Raw genomic sequence first — 27246 nt, forward strand, 5'->3', positions numbered from 1 at the left:
CTTTGAGGATGGCAGAGCCCGACCCGCGTGTTTCCAACCCCGCGTGTGCGGGAACCGCGCCCGGGCTGCGGGATCGGCCCCGGCCCGACCGACAGGGGGCGCTCTGCGGCAACGCGGCCCGAGGGCGGCGGGACCTCCCGGGATAGGGGGAGAGATCCTTGGGATAGGGGAGAGATCCTTGGGATAGGGAGAGAGATCCTTGGGATAGGGGAGAGATTCCGGGATAGGGGAGAGATCCTTGGGATAGGGGGGAGAGATCCTTGGGATAGGGGGAGAGATCCTTGGGATAGGGGAGAGATCCTTGGGATAGGGGGAGAGATCCTTGGGATAGGGGAGAGATTCCGGGATAGGGGAGAGATCCTTGGGATAGGGGGGAGAGATCCTTGGGATAGGGGGAGAGATCCCGGGATAGGGGAGAGATCCTTGGGATAGGGGGAGAGATCCCGGGATAGGGGAGAGATCCTGGGATAGGGGAGAGATCCTTGGGATAGGGGAGAGATCCCGGGATAGGGGGAGAGATCCTTGAGATAGGGGGAGAGATCCCGGGATAGGGGGAGAGATCCCGGGATAGGGGGAGAGATCCTTGGGATAGGGGAGAGATCCCGGGATAGGGGGAGAGATCCCGGGATAGGGGGAGAGATCCTTGGGATAGAGGGAGAGATCCCGGGATAGGGGGAGAGATCCCGGGATAGGGGGAGAGATCCTTGGGATAGGGGGAGAGATCCTTGGGATAGAGGGAGAGATCCCGGGATAGGGGGAGAGATCCTGGGATAGGGGGGAGAGATCCTTGGGATAGGGGGAGAGATCCTTGGGATAGGGGGGAGAGATCCCGGGATAGGGGGGAGAGATCCCGGGATAGGGGGGAGAGATCCCAGGATAGGGGGAGAGATCCTTGGGATAGGGGGAGAGATCCTTGGGATAGAGGGAGAGATCCCGGGATAGGGGGAGAGATCCCGGGACAGGGATCAGAGACCCCCGGGATAAGGGTCAGAGCCCTCTCCAGAGATGGCATAAACGGGAACTGCAGAGCCCCAGGGAATATCAAACATTCTTGAGCCTCCCCAGACCTGCACAGGGGTTTGTTCACCCCAGGGCAGTAGCTGGGCCACAGGCTGTAGCACAGCAGCCCCTGCACGTGTCTGCTCCAGAGCAGATGGTGCTGTGCAGCTCTGTGTCACTCCCAGCTCTCCTGCATCTGCAGCCGTGCTACTCAGCAGGGCCCCGGGGGGTCTGACTAGGACATCTTCCATTTTATTGCAAATTATCTAGATCACTGGGGTAAAAGAGGTGCATGAGCATAGCTGTGATGGTGCCTCAGCTATTTGCACAGCTTCCCTTCAGCATGAGTTAGTAAAAAATAAAACAGGCCAAAACCACCACAACAGTGTCTATAAATAGCTACTAAAAAAATTGGGCAGCTTCACCCTTTTGGTTTGCACGCAAAACCTCAGAGACAGGCCTTCTCACACATTAGCTAAACAGCCTCAGTGTTCTGGAGCACAATTGCCTACAGCCCACGGAGTCTCCCTTTACATTTGTTCTGGCTGACCTTTGCCAGTATAAAAACCTCAGTTAAAATCTCTCTGAGTGCAGCGAGGTATCCTCCTCGACTGTCAACACTCTTGCTGATAGCTCTTAAGGCAAGTACTTTATTGGCTGCTTAAAAAGAACAGAAGGGGTAGGAGGGAAGAAAGGATTTTTCTGAGGACAGACAAAGAAATTGGAAATCCTAGAAACCTTGTTGCTGAGGCAGAACTAGTAAAGAAAGCCTCGTCCATCTGGACAGAGCAGCTCTGTGCTGTGGTCCAAAGTCCTGCCATGTAACACAGAATCATAGAAGCAGAGAGTGGGCTGAGTTGGAAGGGACCCATCAGGATCATCGAGTCCAACTCCTGGCCCACCTGACTAGGACACCCCAACAAGCCCACCGTGCATCTGAGACTTGTCCAAAGGGTTCTTTAACTCAGGTAGGTTTGGTGCTGTGACAACTTCCTTGGGGAGCCTGTTCCAGTGCTCAGCCATCCTTTGGGTGAAAATCCTTTTCCTGATATCCAACCTAAACCTTCCCTGACTCAGCCCCAGCCATTTCCTCGAGTCCTGTCACTGGTCACAAGAGTGAAGAGATCAGTACCTGCCCCTCCACTGTCCCTTGGGAGGGTGTTGAAGAGCCCAATGAGGTCTCCCCTCAGCCTCCTCTTCTCCAGGCTGAACAAACCAAGTGTCCTCAGCTGCTCCTCATACAGCTTCCCCTCCAGACCCTTCACCTTATACAGCTTCCCCTCCAGACCCTTCACCTTTCTTATGGCCCTTCTTTGGACACCCTCTGATACCTTAATGTCTTTTCTATATTGTGATGCCCCAAACTGCCCCTAGAACTTGAGCTGAGGCCACCCCAGTGCAGAGCAGAGGGGGACAACCCCCTCCCTTGCCCAGCTGGCGATGCTGTGCCTGATGCCCCCCAGGACAGGCGGGCCCTCCTGGCTGCCAGGGAACACTGTTGACTTAGTAGGAGCGGCTCAGTATCTGGGTCTTTCCTGGTAGCCTCTAAAGCACCTAATGCTGCTGATAAGATGTAAAGTAAACAGCCCCCGGGCTGCTGCCCTGCCATGTGCCCATCTCTTTTACAAGCAAAGAGGAGAAAATTGTCCTGTAAGTCAGTTCAGCTTCACTTGAGACAAGGAGAGACAATATGCATCATGGACATACCAGGATCAGAACAATGGGCTCACAGCACATCACTTAAGTGTCTTTGAATCAAACATAGTGTAACGCATTATTAAAGCTACTTACTTTTTCTGTGTTCTCACCTCTGAAAAGGTTCAGACTTAAGGCAGTAGGGCACTGCTGTTCTAAGGTGCTCCTCCTTTCTTCTCTTGAAGAAATATTTTTGCTTTCCTTTCACAAATAATTTTTCTTCTGAGCTGCTCATACCTTGGATTGGTTCTGTCATCCAAGCATGTGCACACTAACCACTGCCTTAACTAGTTGGTGGGAAGGGACCTACAGTCTCTAATCCAACACAATCTGTGCTAGGTAGTACTACCACCAACACAAGAGCAAGTCAGCTGTGGCTTTTTCTACAAGTTTGGATACAGACTCCAATACATCTCCAGATAAACTATTCTTGTACTGCAACAAACTCTTAGTGAAAAAAATTTTTACAGCATCCAGCCTGAACAACTCAAGCTAGAACCTGTGGCCATCATCACTTCTTATATCACCTGTCATTTGGATTTGCTGCCTTTGCAGCTCACCTTCAAGTAGCTGTAGGCTGATAGTAGATCATCTGTGAAATTCCTCTTTGCCAAGCAAACAAGCCTAGCTCTGTTAATCTCTTTGTAGGTCACATGCTACCATGTTGGTAGCCCTCCACTGGATCCTCTTTAGTTCCTCCACATCCCTCTTGAACTTCAGGGGCAGGAAACTGTGCACAGCAGTCCAGGTGTGGCTAAGCAGACATGAATAAATTCCTTCAGTGTCTGGCCATCTTCTTCCTAACACAGTGTGGTGTGTGGGTTGCCTCATTCAGAATCAGAGCTTACTGGTATCCATGGCAACTGCCAGCTCCTTCCAGTGGGGCTGCTCCTCAGCCACTCAGTCCTCAGCCAGGAAAGATGCGTGGGGTCACTTTGCCCTGTTACAGAACTTCACTCTCCTTCCTGAGCATCAGAAGGCACCTGTTGACCCAGTCCTTTCATTTCTCAAAGTCCCTCTGGAGTGAAGCTCTTGTTCACATGTCAGTTGCTTACCCTGAACTTTTATCATCATAAATTTCCTAGTTCCTTTTTCCTGTAGGATGACTTACAGACAGTAGGATGACTTACAGACAGTTATTCTCCACCAAAGACAGTCTACCCATTGAGCTGTATGATTGTAGCTATCCAGACAGACACAGAAATGTCTCTGACCTTCCTGCTGTGGGCCACACTGAGGCTAAAATACAAGAGCAGCTTTGAATGTTTTATTCATAGGAACAAAAGAATGAAATTATCTGAGCCAGAAGTGGCCAAGGACCCCAGGTACTGATGCAGAAAACTATGGGCAGGTGCCATGGATGTCAAACCCCTGAACCTTCTTAGGCAATGAGCAGCCAGGGCTGTTTGGGGCACTAGCACTCATTCTAGGAAATGGAGGAGGTTTTTATTTGGTTTTCTATAAATATAGACATGAACTTCTGCCAGGTTGTTTGCATTAGGTTAATATTTCTGTAGTGTACAGGTGTTACTATGAGCTGTGAATGTCTGCTGCCTGTCTCTAGCACCACAGAGTGTGGTGCTGTAAATATTAGCCCAGGCAGAGAGTGTTTGCTCAGCCCTCCTCCGTGCTGCCTCCCCCAGCAGTACTCTGATAGTGCTCCTGACAAACGGCCCAGGCTCAGCATCTCCTGCACTGCACAGCAACGTGCTCTGGTTTTGTCTCAAGGAGGGTGGTAGTGACCAAATCCTGACAAAAGCAGCAGAAGCACCAGTGTGCTACACTCTTCATCAGATTAGTACTATACAGAATAAGGTATGACTAAGTAACTCAGTACATACTGCAAACTGTGGTAAAACCCCTTCTTCACTGGCTGTGGCAGTCGTGGATGTAGAGAAGAAATGTCTCGCACATCACCAGAACTGCTACTTGCTTTAATACAGTGATATACAGTGATTTCAGAGGAAAACTGATTTTTGTTCTCAAAAGGGCTCCCCAGCAATGGAAAGGACTGTCCATTGCAGTTGATCTGAACAGAAGAAGAAACTATCCTGCAGATACTGCAGGGATCTTCCTACTGCCAAGGACAGGAACAACAAATGAGCAAACAGCACCAGCATGATGAGTGGGTTTCCTGTTTCACAGAGGACCCTGTATGCACCTCACACAGAGTACATTTTTGTAAAACAAAATACTGGCAAAGATCTGACAAAAATTTACTTACTATGAGCCTTAGTCACACATCTATTTCATAGAATTATAGGATCATGTAATCGTTGAGGTTGGAAAAGACCTTTAAGATCATGGAGCCCAGTCATTAACTTGGCCACTGCCAAGACCACCAAGCGCCCCGTGTACATGTCTAATAAATCCCTCCAGGAGTGGGGACTCCACCACTGCCCTGGGCAGCCTGTGCCAGGTCTGGACAGTGCTTTCTGTGAAGAAATTCTTCCTGATGTCCAACCTGAATCTCCCCTGGCACAGCTTGAGGCTGTTTCCTCTCGTCACATCCCTTGTTCCCTGGGAGCAGAGTCTGCCCCCCACCTGGCTCCACTCTCCTGTCAGGGAGTTGGAGATAGGCAAGAAGGTCCCCCCCGAGCCTCCTTTTCTCCAGGCTGAGCCCCTCCAGCTCCCTCAGCTGCTCCTGGAGCATTCCCTGAGGTTGTTGTGACCTAAGGGCAGGATCCAGCACTTGGCCTTTTTGAACCTCATGCAATTGGCCTCAGCCCCCAGACCCAGCCTGTCCAGATCCCTCTGTAGAACCTTCCTACCCTACTACAGCCACCCAGCTTGGTGTCATCTGTCATCACAGGACCTTACATGAACCCGCAAAGAGCAACAAAGACAGCATAAAGCACAGAACTGGGGCTAAAAGCTGAGGAAATCAGATCAGAGTTGATCACTGTTTATGTAGCTGTTCGAGAAGGTCAAAGGCCTGGACCTTGCATGGAATTAGAGAAACTGATTCCTGACATATTTTACATTACCCTGGTAGATGACCCTCACAGGTCAGAGCTGGCCTATACAATTTCAGATGGAAAGAATGATGAAAGCCTCAGTCGTGAGAGACTGGTAATTATCCAACTCTCTGAGACCTTTAATGAGGTTACAGTGCTGGTAACCTCCGTGTGGGGAGGGAGAACTAACCAAATAACCCTGTATGTCATGGGCCCTAGGCAGAGACACACAGAAGTCTGCAAAATCAAGAAAGGGACCCCTCCAATGCAGCCATAGGTTGTGCTGGCTATTGAAGAGCCATGAATTGGACAACCCTTTGCCAGACATCAAATTAGAGCTCCTTTACTTGGCCACTTGCCAAGGGAACTCGAAAACACAGTTACACATTCAGTATGGAAAGGAGAATTTTCCCTTTCCTTTTATATCTGCTGCAGAGCGTAATTCAAAGCTGAGTTAGTGAATCATTTCAGAGGGCTTTGGGTGAAGATTTATAATCACAGAATCAGAAAAACAATCTGGAAAGGAACTTGAAAGATCCTCTGCACTGTTCTCTTGTACCAAGCTGGACTAACCTGTCTACAGCTGTTCTCAAAGGTCCTGAGTACATATGATCTCTTATTTTTCTTTGCTCCCCACAAAAGTTGTTATCCTGTTGTAGAAAAAAATGTATTAGTCCTTGACAAATCCATCTGGGAGACAAATAGCAAGTCTGTTATTTTCCTAAGGCTTGAAAATTAATTGTTTATATAGCAGAGCTTCCTCTCCTGAGGTTGTCATCATTTTCTATATCCACAAGTTGGTAACACATTCCACAAACTCCCTGTAGCACTGGTACTCCTGTAATGAGGGATGTCTGGGCAGCTCTTATCTTTCAGTGCTGTGCAATGGATGATTCTGCATGGTTTTGCTGCCAAGCAGCCTGGAATATAAATGGCAGTGCCCAATTTTCTTTCCTTTTAACCATCATTCAAATTGTGTAGAAAAGATGCTCCTACAGTGTCAAAGTATACAAATCCATGATTGTAGAAGGCAACATTTCTTCTTCTCCTGCCTGTTACTCCTCACAGGTTGCACACTAGTGTACTAATATTCCATCCATATTAGTAATCCAAACATGTCTCTACTGTGCCACAGTCATAATTTGGATCATGATTAAAACCTTTCAGATCTACTTGTTTATTCTTACCATGTCTCACAATAACATAAAGTTCACAGCATCAAGCCAGTCCTTGTTTTTTCATATTGCCATTACAAATAAATCTCTTTGTTTCTAGTGTTTTTTTTTCCAGCCTAACTCCTCTGTTTCCTCCTCCTGAATGGTAACTGCAAACAATTAATTTGAAAGTTAAAAAGGCTCTATCCCATCCACCATTTTCCTTAAGCTCCTCCAACTATTAAACTTTAAATAGACTTCAAGCCATGGCGAGAATGGTTTTCCTCTCTGCCTTAAGCATGAAGTAGAACCTCCAGCGTTTGTGGACGAGTTGTTCCTATTCAGTAGAGATCTCCCACGGCAGTTCCCCGTAAGCAGTAAGCAGGAGGACTAACCTTTTTCAAAACTGGGGATGAGGAGGGCACCACTGAATTGGATTGTGAATACTTAATGTATTTGCACAGTTATTTCCCTTTCTGTCGGGCTCTGCGGGCAGAAGGGGTAGGTCTCTCTACTCCCACAAACAATCGACCTACAAAAGGTTGGCCTCATTTTCATCTACTAATGTTTGACGTGCATGTGTTGGACCGTGACTTTTTCGCACTGGTTAACGCGATCTTAGGATGCAAACTAAAAGGAAGGATCTGTTCAAAAGAAGCACAGCTGCCTAAATGCCGGGTGGGCTCTCGGAAATGCCTGGGTGCACACGGGCAGCTCCACCGAGGCGGAGCCAGCAACAGGTAAGAAACTGAAACGACACCCTTCACAACAAAGCCAAGAAGCACCAGGGGAATCGAGTCAAAAGCCAGTCAGCATCTCTCGCCTCCAAGAACACTCCTTCTGCTTGACACTTAACTGTCCTTTGCCCAGGTACGCCCCCGAAGGTGCGCAGTCACAGCTCTGCCCTCGGTACCGGGATGCGCTAAGCATCGATAAACAAACGTTCCTTTCGGAGCCGCCCAGCCCGGCCCGGCCCGGCCCGCGGCTCCCCCGGGGTGGGCAGGGCCGGGCCGGGGGCGGTACTCGCCGCCCGCACCTCGACGGGGCGGGCCGGGCCCGGCAGAGCCGAGGCGGGGCCGGGGGCGAGCGGCGGCCCCGGCGCTCGGAGACACCGACGGCGGGCATGGGGCCGGCGCTGCTGCTGGGGCTGCTCCTCTCCAGAGCCGGTAACGGGGCTCGGGGCGGGCAGGGCAGGGCAGGCGGCGCGTCCCCGTCCCTCTCCCGGCGGGCGGACAGACCCCGCTGCGGGCGGCGCCGGGGTCGGGACCGTCCGGGTGACCGGCGCTCCCCCCGGTGCGCCCGCGGTGTTATGCACGGCACTTCCCACGGTGCTCCTCCGGCTTCTCCGGGCGCAGGCGGCGCGTCGGAATTCGCGTTTCCAACCGGGAAAGGCGGCTACTGCTCTCCAGGAGCGGGGACCCGCCAGTGTGACTGTGGCCAAACTAGAGGGACGCTCGGGGGGTGGGGGGGAAGGTCTGCCCTGGAGGCGAGGGGTGAGGAGCGAGGGGCGATGCTGGAGTCGATCCCCGAGGAGCGGGGGGAGATGCCGGAGCCGATCCCCGACCGCGGCCGGACGGGTACAATGCGAGGATGCGCCTGAGCGGGTCCCGGCTGCGCCGCGCTCTCGCTGGCTTCGCCTCGAGCAGTTTTTGATACCTACCCCCCATGCATTCCCTCTCTGGAGTGCTCCGAGCCCATAGTTTTCCGAGGAGAGGCTCGGTCTGCTGAGACCAATCTAAGGAGCTCCTGCAGAGATGCATCTGATGTTTCCACTCTGCCTCCTATTACTGCCAAATCACGAGAGATGAGGATTGAAATTATTCCTCTTTCCAGTTAATCTCTTGTGCAGCCTTCGTGGCTGATGTGACTGGGAACATAGAAACTACAAACGGCTCTGAAGCATTCCTAGACCCTGGCTATGGGATGCCAGTGCTTTACACTCAGGAAAAGCTGCAGCTACTGAATATCACAATGACTGTTAAAAAATGGGCTGTTGCACTTAGACCTCAGTAGCACTGTCAGCCACATGATTATGAATAGATTTCCCCCTGGTTTTCCATGTTCAAATGCCAATTCTTCTTTGCTAACTGTTTACAGAAGGTTTCCCTTCTGTAATCGTCCTCTCTTTCAATACCACAGTGCACCACAGGCAACTGGATATACATATCTATATGACAGGCCATTGAGTGAAAAGGGGAGAAAAAAGATATATTATATTACCTATCCATTTTTTCTAAGGTATAAATAATAATCTGTTAATTGGTTGTTACCTTTTACCTTTTTTTAACTATGGAAGGGATTCCCATACCCATGTGGTCTTTAACATGTTCTACAACCTAGACCATAGGTCTAGGAAAGAATTAGCTTTCTTATTCTTTCACATTGTTATCTGGAATACTTTCATTTAAAAAATTGAAATAACTTGTCAAGTTTCAGGGTTCACAACAATGCACAGCTATTGTATGATGTCTGTTTTAAGTTTGAGGTTTAAAGCAGCTTCACTTAAACCCACTGTGCTGAGTACAAAGCATTTCTGACAAGAGACTTTTCAGGGAGCTTAAAAAGTCATTGAGTCTCTATGTAAGAGCCAGATGAACTACAAAGTACATTAAGCTGATAGAAAAATAAAGAAATTTGTACAGATGAGACAAAGGTACCTATGCAGTATTACTGGACTGTAGGAAAAGTAGAAAGTTTGAGAAGCAGACTGGTATAGAATTATGCAGACTACTGCCTACAGCAAATAAACTGTTGAAGCCAGCAAAAGGGAAGGGAGTGGAAAACAAGGTAGATGGTGAAGATGGTACATCAGGCAATATGAGCTTACCAAGATTTTTTCCTAATCTGTAGTGAAGGCAGACTGAAATAGTACTACTGCACCTGCTGAACAAAGAATGATGGGTAAGATGATGTACCCAAAGAACATTAAAGGTAGATGTTAGGCTCAGCACAGTCATTTCTTAAAACCAGCCAAGCAATATTGACCTGAAGGGAGGAAACATACTAGGTTATATATAATGTTTTAGCAAACTGTCTTGTTCCAAGACTTCATTGTACTTGTACTGTAAACATAGGTTAATAAACTGCAGAAATGAAGGAAGATTTCAGACTGAATTCACCTACCTGTGACAACATAATCATAGGATCATAGGAAGACTTGGATTGGAAGGGACCTTAAAGCTCATCTCTTTTCACCCCCTGCCATGGGCAGGGACCCCTTTCACTAGACTGTTGCTCCAAGCTCCATCCAACCTGGCCTGGAACACTTCCAGGGATGGGGCAGCCACAGCTTCTCTGGGCAACCTGTGCCAGGGCCTTGCCACTTTCTGAGTAAAGAACTTCTTCCTAATGTCTAATCTAAATCTCTATTTTAAAATTGTTCTCCCTTGTTTTATCACTATCTGCCTGTATAAAAAGTTGCTTTCCCTCTTTTTTTAGAAGTTCCCTTTAGGCACTGGAAGGGGCTCTAAGGTCTCCTCAGAGCCTTCTCTTCTCTAGGCTAAACAACCCCTGCTCTCCGAGCCTGTCTTTAGAGCAGAGGGGCTCCAACCCTTGGAGCATCTTTGTGTCCACAGCTTTCTTGTGCTGAGGGCCCCAGAGTTGGATGCAGCACTGCAGGTGGGATCTCAGGAGGGCAGAGCAGAGGGGCAGAATCTCTTCCCTCAACCTGCTGGCCAGTCTGATTTTGATGCAGCCCAGGATGTGTTTGGTTTTCTGGGCTGCAAGTGCACATGGCCAGCTCATCCACAAGAACCCCCAAGTCCTTCTCTGCGGGGCTGCTCTCAATATGTCCATCTTCCAGTCCAGATTCATGTCTGGGATTGCCCTGACCATGTGCAGCACCTGCACTTGGACTTGTTGAACTTCATGAGATTTTCGTGGGCCCACTTGCCAAGTTTTTCCAGGTCCCTCTGGATGGCAGTGTTAGCTATCACCCCTTAGGAGACAACAGTCTATATAAAAAAATTAAAAGCTGAGAAAAAAAGTAGTTTTAAAGATTATGTTGTTTAATCTAAGATTATTTAATACTTCTACATAAGGTAGCACGTGTCTGTATATATATATAATCAATGCATGTGTCACACAAATATATGTACACACAGAGATATAGGCAAGGATTTACAATCAGCCAACAGGTGAAAGCTGGCAGGCTAAGCCTTCATCTGCATTTTTGGCAGGGATTTCAGGGACTGTGTTTTAAATACTTAAAATGACTGCATATCAGCACTTCTAGATGAAGCTACTTGCATCTCATGTTAAGGATTCGTTTTATTATGCAAAAAATACACGTCCTTATATTTTCAAGCTCAGTAAAGTGGTTGTTTTTACACCCTATAAATGGCTTTCTCAGTACATCTCTTAATGACCAGCATATACTTCAGTAATTGCAGCAGCACTGACTCACAGCACACAGTATGGTGTTACTATGTGCTTATTGCACTGCGGTTTTCACTGCTCAGATAGAAGAGCTTCTTCAAAGCAGGCCTCTGCAACCCCGAGGCTTCACGGGGATTTACTGCTCCATAAAATACAGAGCCAAGCTGAAAGAGTTAAGGGTGACAAAAAAAGGTTTTATTAAACAAAATTATTTTTGAGAATTTTATTTGACCTTTTGTTGCCTCTTTCATAAATACTCATCCTTTTGTTTCTGAGTGGAGAAAGCTCTTGTTCCTTGCTACTCCACATGAAAGACCCCAATGAGTTCTGCCTCTCACGTGGAGTCCTTGCTTCAGACAGGATCCCTGCAGAACAGTGACAAGGTGCTTGTGTGGCATTCATCCTGACTGGGGTCCTAACAATCTTTTCTCCACTCGACCAGGAGACCTCCTGGCTCTGCCCAGGAGTGACTGTGTCGTGGCAGAGCGGCTGTGCCTCTCGGACTCCACCTGCAATGCCACGTACAGGATCCTGGAAAACTGTGCCCTGGCCAAGACTCGCCTCCTTCCACTGGATCACAATAGCAGGGTCAGATGTCTGAATGCAGAGCTGGACCTTGGGAACAGCTCTTTGCTGCACTGCAAGTGTCACCGGCGCATGAAGAGACAGGAGCACTGCTTACGTGTCTTCTGGACCGTTCACTCCAGCATGACAGATGGTGAGATGAAATAGTAGGAATTTACAAGGTACTAGCAAGGCTTACCCCTGCCCCCCATCTGAAAACAGCTGGGAAAGGCCACTTCCCAACACTGCAGGTATTGCTTTGGAACATCTAGTAAAGAGAATTTACTGCTGTGTTTGATAAGCAGGGAAAACTGGTCTGGTCTGGGACCAGCCTTTCAAATACACGAGGGACTCTAAGATACAAAGGCAGCTACTCTGAGGCAGTTAAATTTAGCGCTGTAAAAAATACCTCAAAATGGTCCTATCTGTCCATCACTGAAAGGCACTTGTGATTATGACACACAGTGTCATGGCATCCCTGAATGTACTGCTGTTTTTTTAGTGGGATGCTCCTACTTGACCTCTCACTAAAGCCTGTCTGTGCTGCTCAGCTCCTCACTCATACTGAGGCTGGAAATACCAGATGACTTAGACCTAATTCCAGCCAGATAAAATGTAATGCTGGGTTTACACACTAGTACCTTTGCATTTCCAGCAGAACCATTCTTGGCATTTGGATCTGAGCAAGACAGAGCACCTCTGAACTCCAGCCTGAGGAAAGAGCTAGGCATAAATGAGAAAAATACCCATTTAAGAATAAACAAACAAACAAATAAATAAGCAAACTGGTCACAAAGCATTTCTTCCACTGCATGAAATATCTTGTATCTTGCCTAGGTTATTTCCATTTGGAGACCTCTCCCTATGAGAACCCAGCAAATGAAGAACACTGGAAGACAGATTATAATAAACTGGCAGCTCTGGTATCAGGTAAAAATTGTAATGGTTACATGATATAATGCTGCCCTCTCTTACCTTTTCAGAGGCTGAAGGTTATTAGGAACAATTTGGGGTAATGGCCCCTTTAATCAGAGGAATACCTGCTCTGGATACTTGCCTAAATTTGTCCCCACTATCAAGTGTGAATACAGCCACAGATCCAGGCCCATAAAACTGGGAATAACCCACAATGATCAATTTTCTGAAACAAGCACCCTGCCACGAACTAATAAAAAAAAATCTTCCTCTGTAACTAATATAACTACAGTGTCATACTGCAGGCACACAGAAGGACTGATTTGCTTTGTTCTTTTTGATGTTCCAAATCTGGCCATCCAGAAAGGGCTATTCCTGCTTCTGCACAGAATCTCTTCTTGGGGCTTTTTTCATGGTTTCTATGTTTTTTTATGGCTTTATAGGCTCACAGTTAGCAGGAGATGCAACAAACCCGTGCCTGAAAGAAAGTCATGTCTGTAATCTGAGCAAGAAGTGTGTTCGTCTGCGCACTGACTACGCCTCCACCTGCACCAGGGCTGCGGGGAGCGAGGACGTGTGTGACCGGCGCAAGTGCCTCAGGGGGCTGAGGAACTTCTTTGAGAAAGTCCCTGAGGATTTCACCAAGAGGATCCTCTTCTGTCCGTGTCAGGATGAATTTTGTGGAGAAAGGCGCCGGAAAACTATTGTTCCTGATTGTTCCTTCCAGTCTAACACCAAACCCAGTTGCCTCTGGCTGCTGGACTTATGCTTAGAGGACCCTTTCTGCAAGTAGGTCCGGCAGCAGCGGATGTTGGCCAAGAGAGGAAAACAACGTAGACACTGATGGTCTCCTTTTCCTTCCTACAGATCCCGACTGGCCGACTTCCAACAAAACTGTCAACCTGCAGACACGTCTCCAGATGGCTGCTCTCTGCACAACCATGCTGCATGCCTGCAGGCTTACATGGGGATGATTGGTAAGTGATATCCACAGGAGCATACAGGGTGGATGCTTTCAGGCCACGAACTTGCAGGCACACTTTGATGCTGTAAAGGACCATCCTGCTCTCCTGTAGGACGTGGTGCTCAGTGTACCAGGGAATACGCTGTACTAATTGATGCCAGTGCTCCCCCTTGCCTCTGAGGTAAATGCAGCCCAAAGAGAGCTCTTCCCTGGCATTTATTGCTGTACTTTGCCCCATCCTCTGTTACCAAATCTGGAGCACTTGCCTGAGATTTCTCAACACCTGTTTGCATCATCAGCCAGTGCAAAGTGCTCTAAGAGCCTCATCAACGGGGCTCTCTGGGCTTGTGTGATGCAGGAGTTACATCCCATCACAGCAGGGATTAAACACTGCATTCCATCACTGCCCAACTTTTATACGCCTGATGGTTGGTTATATTGTGCACAGTGTGTTCTCAGGGCCAGCCAGAACATGGCACTACCAGCTGTTTGAAGGAAGGTCGTCTTTGGTTTGAGTTATTTACTGCCAACAACGTTTTCAGAGTGGCTCAAGAAAGGAGCTGTAAAGGGCAGCAGCATCTCAGAAGCTGTAAATATAGACTATGCCTTCCATTTTCCCAGATGCCTCTGCTGGTTTTGTGCTAAATGAACACTGGCTGAATGGCACACTGTGGTGTGCAGTATTTGCTTGGCAAAAGGCACCTGGCCACACAGTGTTACCAGCTACACAAGGAGCAGGAGCACCTTTTGCTGCCATATGGCAGTACCACAGCTGAGCCCCTGCAGGTGCTTCCCATCCTTCAGTCTAATGCATCCACCAGCTTCAGTTCCCAGTACCTCTCACCATCAGAGTGCCTGAGTCAGGGGTAGCAATCTCCACACTTTCTCACAGGCCAGCAGACTTCAGGTTGGCTCATCAGGCCTGGGTCACCTGGCTGGGAGTCCTGACCTGGCCTGGGTAACACACTTATCACAGTGGAAGGCTTCTGCCTCCAGGGCAGCATTCCCTTTAGTATAACATGATTCCTGACGTTTCTTTCATCCGGGGGTTTGGGACAGGCACACCCATGACACCCAACTATGTCAGTAACTCCAGTGTGGAGGTCTCCTTGTGGTGTACCTGTGAGAGCAGCGGCAACCAGAAGGAGAAGTGTGACCAGATACTCGGCATGTTTGAGAGCAACAAATGCCTTGGTAAGCATCAATCACATCACAGAGAAACAGCTCAGCATGGGGGAATTCAAGTACTGTGGTTTCAAGATCCTACTTCGCACTGCTCTTGTGTATAGTTCTGTCTTCTTCTGCAATGTCTCCATAATCTCCTCTGCAACCTGTGGGACCAGCCTGGCTCTGCTCTCAGAAGTGTTTCTGTATCTTTTGGAAACACTTCTGTTCATCTCAAACACCATGAAGCTGTTTCCAAACACCAGGCAAATGAAGGGCACTGCAAAAACTTCACAAGGGGAGGTCAGATGTGCTGTGTCCATAGGTTGCTGAGTAACCATGTCTGTGAGGATTATGGGTTGGGATTCCCCTCCTGTCCTCGTTCCTCTACTCTCCTTTGGCCCTCACTTACTTGATCAACATAAGTAGTTCCTGAGGCAGCCTGTAATTAGATTCAGCAGCATAGCAGTTACAAAAAAATCCTGTTACATGCAACTGTATTTTTTTATCTCCCTAGCATTTTAGCAACATAACTTAATGAGATTTAAATATTTAATGTTTGTAAAAGCTTCCAAAGGATATAAAAGAAATTAGCATCATTATGTAAATGATTAATATTTAAACCTACCTCCTGCAGTATAGAAGAGCCTTACACCCAGCACTGTAGATACATCTACAACCTAAACATCCCACCTGAGATACTAAAAATCAGCCCCTTACAAAATACACAGGTGGGAAAGTCACAGAAGGACCCAAAAGTCCTCAAGTACAGTGCAGACATTTTTGCAGTCTGCTCAACCTCACAAGCAAACCCACAAACTGGCAGGCCATTCACTGAACAGAGAATATATATTTTCTAAATCAAGGCCACACAGCCTGTGAGTGCATTTCCTAAAATAGCTTCCCTAGATTTCTGTTCACTAGACTCCAAGACTGCACAAGAAAAGCACAATAAGACTCTTGCTTTACTTCTGTTTGCAGAAAATGCCATTTGGTCTCAAATGCACCTGAAGCAGACAGCTCTAGAAAGACAGGAAGACTTACCTTATTCATCTTCCCTAAGCTTCCAAGGAGGCAGTGCCAGCACATCTCTTGCTTCAGAAATGTCCCAGGTATGCATTGCTTTGTTGCCTTCACAAAGCAGTGAGTCAAGTAGCCTAGAGACAGTAGTGGAAAAACTTTGGATCTGGAAATGTGTGACTTTGGACATCAAAGCTAGGGATGCCACGTGCATGTGGAACACTGAACCACTCTACCTTAAGCTGTTCCTTTCACAGACAAGCAGAAATAGGAAGCCACATGCCTGGCCACAGGAGTTTCAATGGTCTCACATTAGGGCTCAGAACTGGAGGCTCTGCAGCCACAAGTTTGAGCATAAATGTGTCTAACTGGGACTCATCCCTCCTTTTCATTTCCTAGGTGGCTGAAGGGAAGATGCAGCAAGACAGCTCTGAACACAGCAGCATGCCTTTGGCCTCCTCTGAGCATTCTGGAGCTGCTACTTCTTGGCCTTCCCTGGCTCTGTTCCTGCCCCTGTTGCTGAACATTAACTTGGCATAAATGGAATCTTTCCTCCCCATATTATTAATCTTATTCCATATCCAGGCACGTCCCACTACAGATTTACCTTTGGGAAACAGAAGGCTTTCAGACAAGAGGAATGGAACAGCCTTAACCCAGAATAGCAGTCTCTGGAAACCTCCCAACCTACTTGCACCCCACTTTCCCCACGCCAGTTCTCACTGAGCTCTGCAGATGTGGTTCTCACCATTGCTTCTGCCATGTATGCATTGTGAGTAACAGCCAGGCTCATGTTCCAGCTCAGTAGTTTAAAACAAAGGTCTGAGTTCTGTCAGAACTTGTGCAGGGTTTGGTTTCTGACTGCAGGGATGACCTGACACAGGATGTCCGCCCACCCCACCTTCTGGAGCTCCTCCTCGGGCCTGCAGTCACTGAATGGTTTCTGTTGGAAGGGACCTTAAAGACGATCTTGTTCCACCCCTGCCATGGGCAGGGACACCTTCCAGTAGCCCAGGTTGCTCCAAGCCCCATCCAACCTGGCCTTGAACACTTCCAGGGATGGGGCAGCCACAGCTTCTCTGGGCAACCTGTGCCAGGGCCTCACCACCCTCACAGGGAAGAAGTTTTTCCTAATATGTAATCGAAACATACGTTCTTTTAGTTTAAAACCATTGCCCCATGTCCTTTCACCACAGGCCCTGGTGTATCTGCCCTTATCATCCTCCTTTATATATTGAAAGAAGACCTACGACAGGGTCTCCACAGAGCCTTCTTCTCTCCAGGCCAAACCAAGTCTACTGTCTCAGCCTTTCCTCATAGAAGAGGTGTTCCAGCCCCCTCCTTTTCATGGCCTCCTCTGGGCCTGCTTGAACAGGTCCATGTCTGTCACATACTGGGCACCCCAGAGCTGGATGCTGAACTCCAGGTGGGGAGGTGGTGTGAGCTGGAGGAGAAGAATCACCTCTCAGCCTGCTGGCCATGTTGCTTTTTATGCAGCCCAGGCTGCAAGATGGTTTTCTGGGCTGCAAGTGCCGTTACCTACTCGTGTCCAATTTTCCATCTACCCATATCCCCAAGTCCTTTTCTGCAGGGCTGCTCTCAATCCATTCATCCCCCACTCTGTGTTGATATTGAGGGCTGTCCCAAACCAGGTGTGGCATCTTGCACTTGGACTTGTTGAACTTCATGAGGTTTGTGTGGATCTGCTTCTCAAGTCTGTGAAGGATAAGCGTATCATAAAGATTAGGAGTCTGTACTCCAGGGTGGGTTGCGAAGAAAGCTCAATAAACAGACACATAAAGTCCCTGGTAAACACCATTTCTGGATTACTTTCAGTTCCCTTTTCAAATCCATTTTTTAAGTATATGAAAAATACCATTCCAGATCAAGGACACGATATTAGCGTTTATATTCTTGCTCCATTCTGTTTTGCCCCTTGCAACATATATATAATCCATTATCACAGCTTGCAACACACTTGGGTTTTGTTGTTCAAGATGGACTTCTGTGCTCAACTCCAGTAAATTTAGTTTTACCCAGCAAAAGATGATCTTGCCTGGCCTCAGGACGAACCTTCTCAGTAACCCTTAGGGAATGCATATAGCTCATTGAAGATGTATTTACCACAAAACCCCTGGGACACTCAGTTGCAAAAATCTCCTTGTACCTCTCCACATACTCAAGTTGCCGTTGCCCCTTCCAGCTGCTTGCCCCATCCATCCCCTGCTCCTCTGCCAAGTGCTGCTTCATGACCTGTTTATTCCGAGTGTAAATGTGTGCACTGTGTAACTGCTGTTAGTTTGTACTGCGTTTGCCTGTTAAAATGTGGTGTTAAGTGAATATTGATTTCTAAGCATAGGTTAACAGTCTGCAATCAATTGTGTGCAAGAGTTGCCTCATCAGCCAGCCTACACTTTTGAATAGCCAGAAACTCAGCTCAAAACAGCTCCTCCATGCACATGTATAGTGCCCATTGCTCATCCTGAGAGGCAACAGATCTGAACAGTGCTATACACACCCAAACAAGATTACAGTCCTGAACAGAGGCAGAACAGGTGAGTATTCTTTTTATCCTGTGCTTTATCTGTTGCCAGGGAAGCACCAGCTAGGTTCCCAGTCACTGTCAGACACGTTATTACAGAATCTTACACTGTCACGTGTATCAGAGTAATTATCCTTCTGCAGGGGTAATATTTCCATTTCCACTTCTACTCTCCTGTTTACTTCCTGGGTAGGTAGAACAAGGAAATCACTGCATGGAGCAGAATGATCTCCTCTGTCACACAGAGAAGCAATATGTTATTTCCGTGCAGTAGGAACAAATACCATGTCTTTTTAAAAAACAGGAGTACTAATGCTGGTATTTCTCATTACCTACTGAAATATGGCTATTTGGAGCAAGAGACAGCACTAGAATGTTTGCTACCATTGTTTAATAAAAACAGAGTCCATGTAACAACAATATAGTATCTACATTAGACCATCCTCCATGTGGTGGGACTAGAAATGTGTCAAGACTCCTGACTGTAATGTAATAGCATCTGTCATCTCAGAATTTAATGGAGAGCAACAGTGAAGAAGAAAATGTTGTTCTTTGCAGTATTCCACACATCAGAGAGAATATTTGTGAGTATAATGGAGTAGATTTCCCTGAGCTGTCTGTACCACACACACTGGTACACAATGTACTGCATTGACCATCTACTCATCTGCACTGGGATCTTTCCTCTTTCCCAGCTTCAGTGCTCTAAGACAGGTTGGTGGTGAAAAAGGAATGAGCATTTTGTTGTTCATGTTTAGGGCACTGTGGACCTCTAGCCCTTTAGCCCTGCTAAGAAGGTTATTGATGGCAATTGCAGTCTCCTGTCATGTCCTGGATTACACCACAGGAAAATACTTGACAAATCCTGAGACAAATCCTGCTCTGGACTGAAATTAAAGCAAAAAGTGTCAGTTTGGTTTTTTTCCAAGTGTCCTGCATCCCTTTCACATGCACGTTTATAATCACAGCTGCCTCTTAGGCTTGTTCATCAATAACTGCAAGCGAAATTCACCTCTAACTACGCTTGCATTCACAGGTACTCTCACTGCTGGGAGTACAAACCCATTTTCTCTTAGACTTTTCTGACTACCTGATCTCCAAATATCACAGTTTTTCAACTACACAGCATTTATGCATGCATAAGTATAACTGCTACTAGAAATATCATGCCAGTATCAGTATCAAGTCAATTCTGTTAGCACCACCAATGTTCTAAGACTGGCACAGTTACCTAAACCCAGTTCTTACTGACCACACAAGAGGGCAGTTTACAACCCCCCCTCAGCTTCTGTTCCCAGAAAGTGGAATACAGCACCCTGTGAGCACATGTGGTCTCACAAAATATAATCCACAAAATACAAAAATAATCCAATAAAGATTCTCTATCCAGACAGTCTTAATATTGAGCTCTCAGCAACCATATATGAAAAGGGAACCCTCTAATTGTTGTAATGTAGATATTATTTTTTAAAGAGTAAAATAATGTGAAGTCTCACTAATAAAATTTATCTTGCAACTCTAGAAGTCTCCTGCCTTCCTTTGCATTTAATAGAAGCTACACTCCTTGTCTCCACTGCTGGAGGCCCTATGGGAAAGAAATTTAAAGAACAGAGTTAGAATCTCTTACAAAGCAATCTTAACAACTTTTACAAACAGTATCCTGTCAGGTACTTCAGATGTTGCTTCTAGAACTCTGGTAGAGCTTTAGATTCCTTAACACAGTCTAATGTAGCATTTACAAAGGGCATCCATATAGTCCTCTAGCAGGGAGCTCAGGCAACTGTATTGTTGTGACAACTGAGAGAAGACACGCACATTTCTTGCCCGAGGTCACAAGCAAGGTGAAGACAGAGATAAGCCTTGAATTTGGAAGTCCAAAGTTATGGTGTCCTTGCCTCATTAAAATCATTCCCACTGCCTTCAAGGAGTGCCTATGTTTCAGTAAGAATCAAGTGGCTGCAGTTTTCCTTTTAAAAGTGGGAACAATGTGTTGTTGCAGAAGAGGAAAAGCCAAGCCTTGCTTCAAACTGATTCCTGGCTACAGATCCCTGGCACACCTCTCCAAATCTGTTGACAATAAAAGGTAACTTTCAGTGGACAGGAAAACACTACAGGTTCAGCATCTGTATAGAATGAAAGTGTCTTTTCCAACACATCCTAAAAATCGCATCACTATTTGCCAAAATGGTAGACAGCTTGACACGGGAGTAAAAAGGAGAGTTGCCAAAGTAATCTTTGAGGTGTCCATGAACCAGACAAAGCTTTTGGGAACAACAGTGGAGAAAGAGGAAGCCAACCAGCACTGCTGAGCTCCACGGGATCGCTCAGCGCTGCTATGGAATCACAGCCCGCAGCTATTCCACAGCTGCTTCCCCCGTCGAGACAGATCCCGGTAAATACGATCAGAGGCTAATCACTTCTACCCCGGGGATTTTGTGGCCGAACCTTTCTTCATTTGAGGGAGGGTCGGTTGAGGCTGAGCTTGGTTAGTCTCTAATGGAAGCTCTTCTGATAGGTGATTAGCTCTCCTCCAGGAAGTGACTTGGTGTTTGGGTTTCTTGCAAACCCCAGGGTTAGCAGAGGTCAGGGGATGCTGCACTTTCTCCAAGTGCCTTCATGAAAATAGCCCCACATACTTTCCATTTACAGCTGATCACCTCCATTATCCCCAAGCTAGGAGGAGATGATCAGCAATTGTTAAGTGCTTGAATCAGACTAATAGCTCACTGCTAATTCCCCCAGTAATGGGAATCTAAATTCCTGGTAAACAAACTGACTGCTTTTCACACACAGGGACGAATGCCAAAAGCCTAATATTAGAGCTCTGGAACTAAAGCTTTTAGAGCAATCCTGTCCACTCAAAGATATTTAATGACATTATGTACTAAATAATTAGAAAATGAAGGCCCGCTTGGAATCAATGGGTTACTGTCTAATTAAGATGACAAAGGGGCTCTACCCTTTTTTAAACAAGTTTATACTAAAACGGTGTACCTGATAAATGGTGCTGATAACTATGTCTTTACCTTTGGGCAGAACAAGCAGACATTAAGCTAGCACAAAATAATGATGTGATTTTTGGCTCATCTTTTTTCCCCTTGGTCTCTCCTGTTTTCCCGTAAGGCATGTGATTCAGCTGTTCCTCCCCCCATCAAATGACAAAATTTATTAAGCAGCATTCAAATCACTTATCCTGATGGAGATAAAACCATCTTTGCCTTTTGCTTTATTGTATGGCCACAATCACAGAGTTCACACCACAAGATGCTTGAAGAGCTGAGAGGTGTGGACTGGAGCTTCTAGAAGCACTTTGCAAGAAGAACTGCTAGTGAGATTTTGAGCACAGGAGAAGATTATCTACACACAGAGAGAACTGTAAAAAGACTGAGAAATGTCCTACTGATAATATGGCTGATTTAAAATTAATTAGTAAATCATATGACATCCTTATCTTCAAACTGGAGAGACATGGGTTTGAAGGGTGGACTAATCAGTGGATAAGGAATTGGCAGCCAGGGTTGTGGTCAATGGCTCTGTGTCCAGCAGGGCGAACAAAGTGCCACTGTACTCTCCTCCCTTTCACTTTTTTTCCCCACCAGACTAGCACTTAAATTGCTTTTTCTTCTGTTTAAGTTTGCCCATTAGATACTGTCATTATAGGTCACTGAGCCCCACTGCAAGAAACTGGAATTTCTTTAACCATCTGCACGCAGTTACTTGTTCTCCAGCTTTCCAAACCATCAGCTTTTTCTTTTTTTTCTGTCTCCCTAAAGAATCTTTTGATTAACTGAAGTCAATTTTGCTAAGTGCTAGTGGCTCTAAGAAGCTTGTTTTGTCAGTGATCCCCAGAGCTCCATTATGTTTTCAGGGCTACAAAACAGGAATTGCTCTGTCTTTCTGTAGAAATGTAAGATTAGCAGCTAATTCTTCCAGCCTCAAGCTCTTTGCATTTCACACCCATCATTCCAAATCAGGGTATGTGCACTTGTTATGACAGTTCTAACAGAAATTAGCTAAGAGATTTCCCATCTTTTTCTCAATTTCAATCCATTCTTGTGCAAAATTTTTAATGCACAAGGAATCCAGATCCACAAATACATTACTCAACTGATTGCTATTCTAGTCCCAACTGGGAGCTGCAGTGGTATCACAACAGAAGGACTGTTGTGCACTGAACACTTCATTCTTAATATGCAAGTACAAATCACAGTGTAAAGGGAACTAAAACAGAACTACAGATCACAGAGCAAATGCCAGTTTTATGGACATTTTCAGCACAGAAAGGCCCTTAGGCAGAGAAAGCTTATGACTTGTCATGAAGCAATTTACTAAAACGTTGGGAGTAATATCTGAGCTATTTTATTCACACTGTGTAGGACATGACATCCCCCCTACAGGGTTGAAATGCTAACATTAGGAGCTCAAGGCTGGCCTGTCTTCTCGAGCATCATCGAGTTCCAGCTTCCAGCTGGTAAATCAGATACAATAATATGGTAACGAAATGGAGAGATGATGAGTTGATCAATTTACTAGATTATTTTTCATTTATTTTTGATTGATCTCAGTTAGTAGATGTCACCAGGAGCCCTGCTATTACTCATGATAGCATAGTATTGCTCAGGTATCCACCTGAGTCTGTATTTTAATTCAGGTTTTCAAGCATGAATTTTTCAATTCAGATTCCAGTTGACTGTGCTGAGGTATTTCCAAGACTGAGTCTAATACACTGTTTTATTTTTTCTTCTTGAGATATCTTCTGTGGTTTAGTTCTGATTATATCTTCAATCAGTGATGCCACATAGAAACAAGTAAAAATGATCTGCACGCTTGCTAACCTAATAATTCACTTCTGCTTTTGGGTTAAAAGTTCATATAATCTGTCTAACAGGAGACTGAAGAAATTCTTCACGAGACTGTTTTTTCCTCCCAACTGCTCAGTGCCAACCACTGCAATTCAGGACTCACAGAATCACAAAATTGGTCAGGTTGGAAGGGACTGCAGTGGGTCATCTGGTCCCACCTCCCTGCTCAAGCAGGCTCATCCCAGAGCACATGGCACAGCATTGTGTCCAGATGGCTCTGGAATATTTCCAGTGAGGGAGACTCTCAAATAGTACTCAATGAAAAAACCCAACAATATTTTAAACACAGAGCAAGGGAAAGCAGCTTCCTGCAGCACCTGTCACTGAAGATTCTACAGAAGTAAAAACATAGTTTTTCCTCAGACTCACAACCTTCTCCCAAAGGAAATAAATGAGCAAACACATGCCTGGCAACAGCCACGTATGCTCATGATGAGCTTCTGCAAACTAGTGTCTTTAACTTGTTAAGTGATGTAAAAAACGTGCATTTTAATTTTTCAGATGTTGAAATCAATATTTCCCTATCTCAGAATTGGTGTTTGTAATTTTGGCAAATTGGAAGGGGCAATAATCAGATTGTCCCTTCCAATCTAGCAATGTTTTTAGCTTGATTTAAGTCCTTTACATATGACCTAAAACATACAAAATGAACCATTTGTCCTGAGCTCTTCATAGCCCATCTTTATCTCAATTTACACCTTTCTTGGCAGCCACAAATCAGTCAAAGGAGCTAATAATCCATGGGGAAGGAATGCTTAGAGAAGCACTCAGTCACTGAACCAGCTCTGGACAGGCTTCTCAGCAACGTAAGTCCTGGATGCACAGACAGAAATGTAGACAGCAGAAAGATAAACTTGCTTTACACAGTATTTAAATGCAAAGTAGATCCTTTACATGGCCTGTTTTGCACAGACTGAGCTAATCTGGACAAAATCTGAAATAAAAGGACACATTTCATAACACAAACAAGTGGATGGCTTCAAGCAGGGGGCTCTTTTTCAGCCTAATGCAGATGTCAGTTAATTAGAGTAGAAGGTTATATCATTAGCAGCCCAATCGATATAAAAGGAATTAAGAGCTTGAATAGCGAGCTCCCCTGCTTTCCAGCACAGCACCCGGGGCTGTATTTAGCCAAAATTCAATACACATTAGTGGACAATCACTGTAGTCTTGTATGGGGATGTCTTCTTGAAATACTTTAATTGGACTCTCTAGTGTTATCAGCGCTAAACAAGATGTCAGATTAATGTAGAAGCCTTCCCAGATGGGACCAGCAGCCCACAGCCTGGAGAAGCCACATTTACTTCTATTAAAACCTCACTGGTTTTCCAACATGTATTAATAATATTATTTTCACAGTTACCTTAAGAAAGAGTGACTGAAAAGCATCTTTACATCCAGCTGCTCCATCCTGTAAAACTCAGCCACCTCCACACTGGCAACAGCAGATCCACCCCTTTTTGCCATTTCAGTCCCAGGCTTCATTACTCAAGAGCCCCTCAGTCACACAGTTTTGACCCTGAATTTAACACCTCTGCAGAGAATACAAATCTATATTGAAACAGGCAAATGTAAAACACTCAACTGACAACTCCTGTAGCTGGTGAGATTTGATATGGCAACATTACAAAAAGCACACCCTTCTCATGACAAAAATTTAAACCCCGCCCCATTCTGTATGTTCCCTAAGTAAAACTGCAACACTGCCTTGGTCCCCTAACCAGGAAGTTGAATTTTACCTTTAAAGGCAGCACACAGCAGCTACACTACAAATTTCCTCCACAGCAGAGTGGATGTGGCAAAACAAAGCCAAATCTTTCCACTGAAATGTTTTATCTAACAAGATCATAAACAAGTAGATCTACAAGAGGACAGCACTGAAAGAAATGAGGCTCATGTTCACATTCCACAGTTGTGTACAACGGAGGGCTTTGACATTTCAAGCAGAATAGAGGATAACATTAACTATATCTAAAATGCCACAGAATATTTAGTTTAAATATTCTCTGACAGAAATTTAAATTCCATAACTGACCAGGAACAGGCAGCACTGCAGCTAGTACTGCCTGGCACTATAATCTGACAAGAGTGGTTACAACATCCATGTGCTAAGGGAGATTGGAATCTGTAAGACAAACAACCACAGTGACACGGAATTTTCATTATTTCTGTTTAGATGGGTAAGCAGGACACCATGGAACATTATAGCAGACTGAGAAACACATTAACTTTTTATTGTTTAAAGGTTGTTTCAAGACCTGTATTCTTAAAATACATACATCTCTACCCCTCCTGTAACCTCCCATTCCCAGGAGTTTATTGTAGGACCTTATTATATAGTTTATTTTCTCACATTTCACTTAAGCATAAAAAGGAGAGTAATAATTGATAATTCCCTCCCCTTTTCTCCCACCAAATCTCCATTCTTTCATGCTTAAAAAGGACAAAAAGTTTGCCTCCATAATTCAGTGTCTTCAACCAAAAGCCTTTTTGAAATTGGTAACTGCTTGTGCAAAATATTCACACTACATCACAACTTATAACTTTGGATTACAACTACTACTACACACCTTCAGTTTAATATCCCACACACAAAATTTTTGGATACTGCAGTCTATCCAAACTTTTAAAAATCTGTCCCATTGTCAAACCCTGCACAATTCTTAACGATTTTATTTCTAATACCCTGTCATCTCAAAGTACATACTCTTTCACCAAGTATATTTCACCAGCCTTAACTTTATCTGTGGGGTAAACAGAATAAATTAAAAGAGTGACTTCGTGGTCAAAACCATCAGAAAGATTTCACAAGGAAAGCCTGCATACTGGGAAACAGAAAACATGAGGAGTCATTCAAGGTCTGGGGAGAATATATGAATTACTATGTAATATAAAGCAGAAAGAGCTGTTTTCCATTGGACTTTTTGAACTCAGTGTACTGAAGAGAATCTCTGAATAAGCAAAATGTTCCAAAAGTAAAGGATCGGCAGTGCTCACTGCACAAGGTGACTGTCAGGAAGAGATTTCACTTAGAAAAAAATTACAGCGTAGTCTAGGAAGAAAACTGACGTTCATTCACTGCATGGCACCTTGTTGCTGAAGGTATTGCTGAATTAACACCCAGCTACTACTGGTTTTTAAAAGTATGCCCCTGAAAAATGCATTGCAAAGATCAGCTGCCCCTTATGCAACTTCTACAGAACACAAAGTGCACAATTGCCCAGCAACATAAACATGCAGCACTGTCAATCTGCTGCTGACAAGCAGCACGTTCACCCAAATTTTCTCAATTCAAAAACTTTAAAAAACCCTCCAAAACCAAACCAAAAAAAACTCAACCCAACCCAACCAACGAAAAAACCCTAAACAAAATCACAGAGGGGAAAAAAAAAGAATGACAAATCCTTCTAGGGAACCATAGAAGCATTTTAATAGAGAACACGCTATGATACAATAAATTATATTGAGGAAGTGTCATGGTTATCAATAACTGCCTATCAATTCACAAAATACATGGACACAAGGAATCAGATTACAGCTTATGGGTCCATTACTGACTTTTGTAGTGTTTGTTAAAAGTGCTTTTTAAATAACAGTACCTCAGGTTCTTCACACAGGCCACCAGAATTTACTGCTTTTGCATGTACAGTCCAAAAAAACAACTCAGCTCAGTAAAAATTCTTAAGGTTATATCAATGCAATCTGTGTAACTTTCAAATGTTATATCACTTTCATACCATGTCCTGGAAAAAACATGAAGCTGTTATTTCTCCCCAGTAATAAATCATCTAAGCAACGTAGTACTTTCTGTAATGGAAGAGCTACACACTGTATCTTCCATTACCTTCTGGTTTAATTAAATGTTCCTTGAATAAATCTTGTGCTTACACTCTCATGACATGCTACCAGTGCTGACTTCTCCATTTATAAACTGTCTGGATTCAGTCCAGTCATCCCTGCTTATTGTACCTGTCACTCACAGAAAACTCCAGGCTCTCAGGCTCAGTCTTCCTTGGACTTTCTTTGCTAGTTA

The 27246-nt window shown here is 45.3% G+C and overlaps 1 protein-coding gene across 1 annotated transcript; it reads left to right on the forward strand.

Moving 5' to 3' along the window:
* Positions 1–7871: 7871 nt before the first annotated feature.
* LOC127474011 (GDNF family receptor alpha-4-like) lies at positions 7872–19822 on the forward strand. Its single transcript, XM_051794303.1, has 8 exons — positions 7872–7971; positions 11625–11900; positions 12584–12676; positions 13105–13450; positions 13529–13638; positions 14685–14819; positions 15771–15901; positions 16209–19822. Exons 1-8 carry the CDS (start codon positions 7929–7931, stop codon positions 16347–16349), a joined length of 1275 nt encoding a protein of 424 aa, XP_051650263.1. The 5' UTR covers positions 7872–7928; the 3' UTR covers positions 16350–19822.
* The last annotated feature ends 7424 nt before the right edge of the window (positions 19823–27246 follow it).

The sequence above is a fragment of the Manacus candei genome, unplaced genomic scaffold (assembly GCF_025592945.1).
Source record: "Manacus candei isolate 608988 ecotype Guabito, Panama unplaced genomic scaffold, ASM2559294v1 h1tg000037l, whole genome shotgun sequence".
Lineage (NCBI taxonomy): Eukaryota > Metazoa > Chordata > Aves > Passeriformes > Pipridae > Manacus > Manacus candei.

Excerpts from the sequence above, each read along its gene's own strand:
- LOC127474011 (XM_051794303.1), top strand. The coding sequence starts at position 7,929 with ATGGGGCCGGCGCTGCTGCTGGGGCTGCTCCTCTCCAGAGCCG. Across the intron at positions 12,677-13,104 it reads ACTGGCAGCTCTGGTATCAG|GCTCACAGTTAGCAGGAGAT; the intron begins GTAAAAATTGTA and ends ATGGCTTTATAG. Across the intron at positions 15,902-16,208 it reads TTGCTTCAGAAATGTCCCAG|GTGGCTGAAGGGAAGATGCA; the intron begins GTATGCATTGCT and ends TTCATTTCCTAG.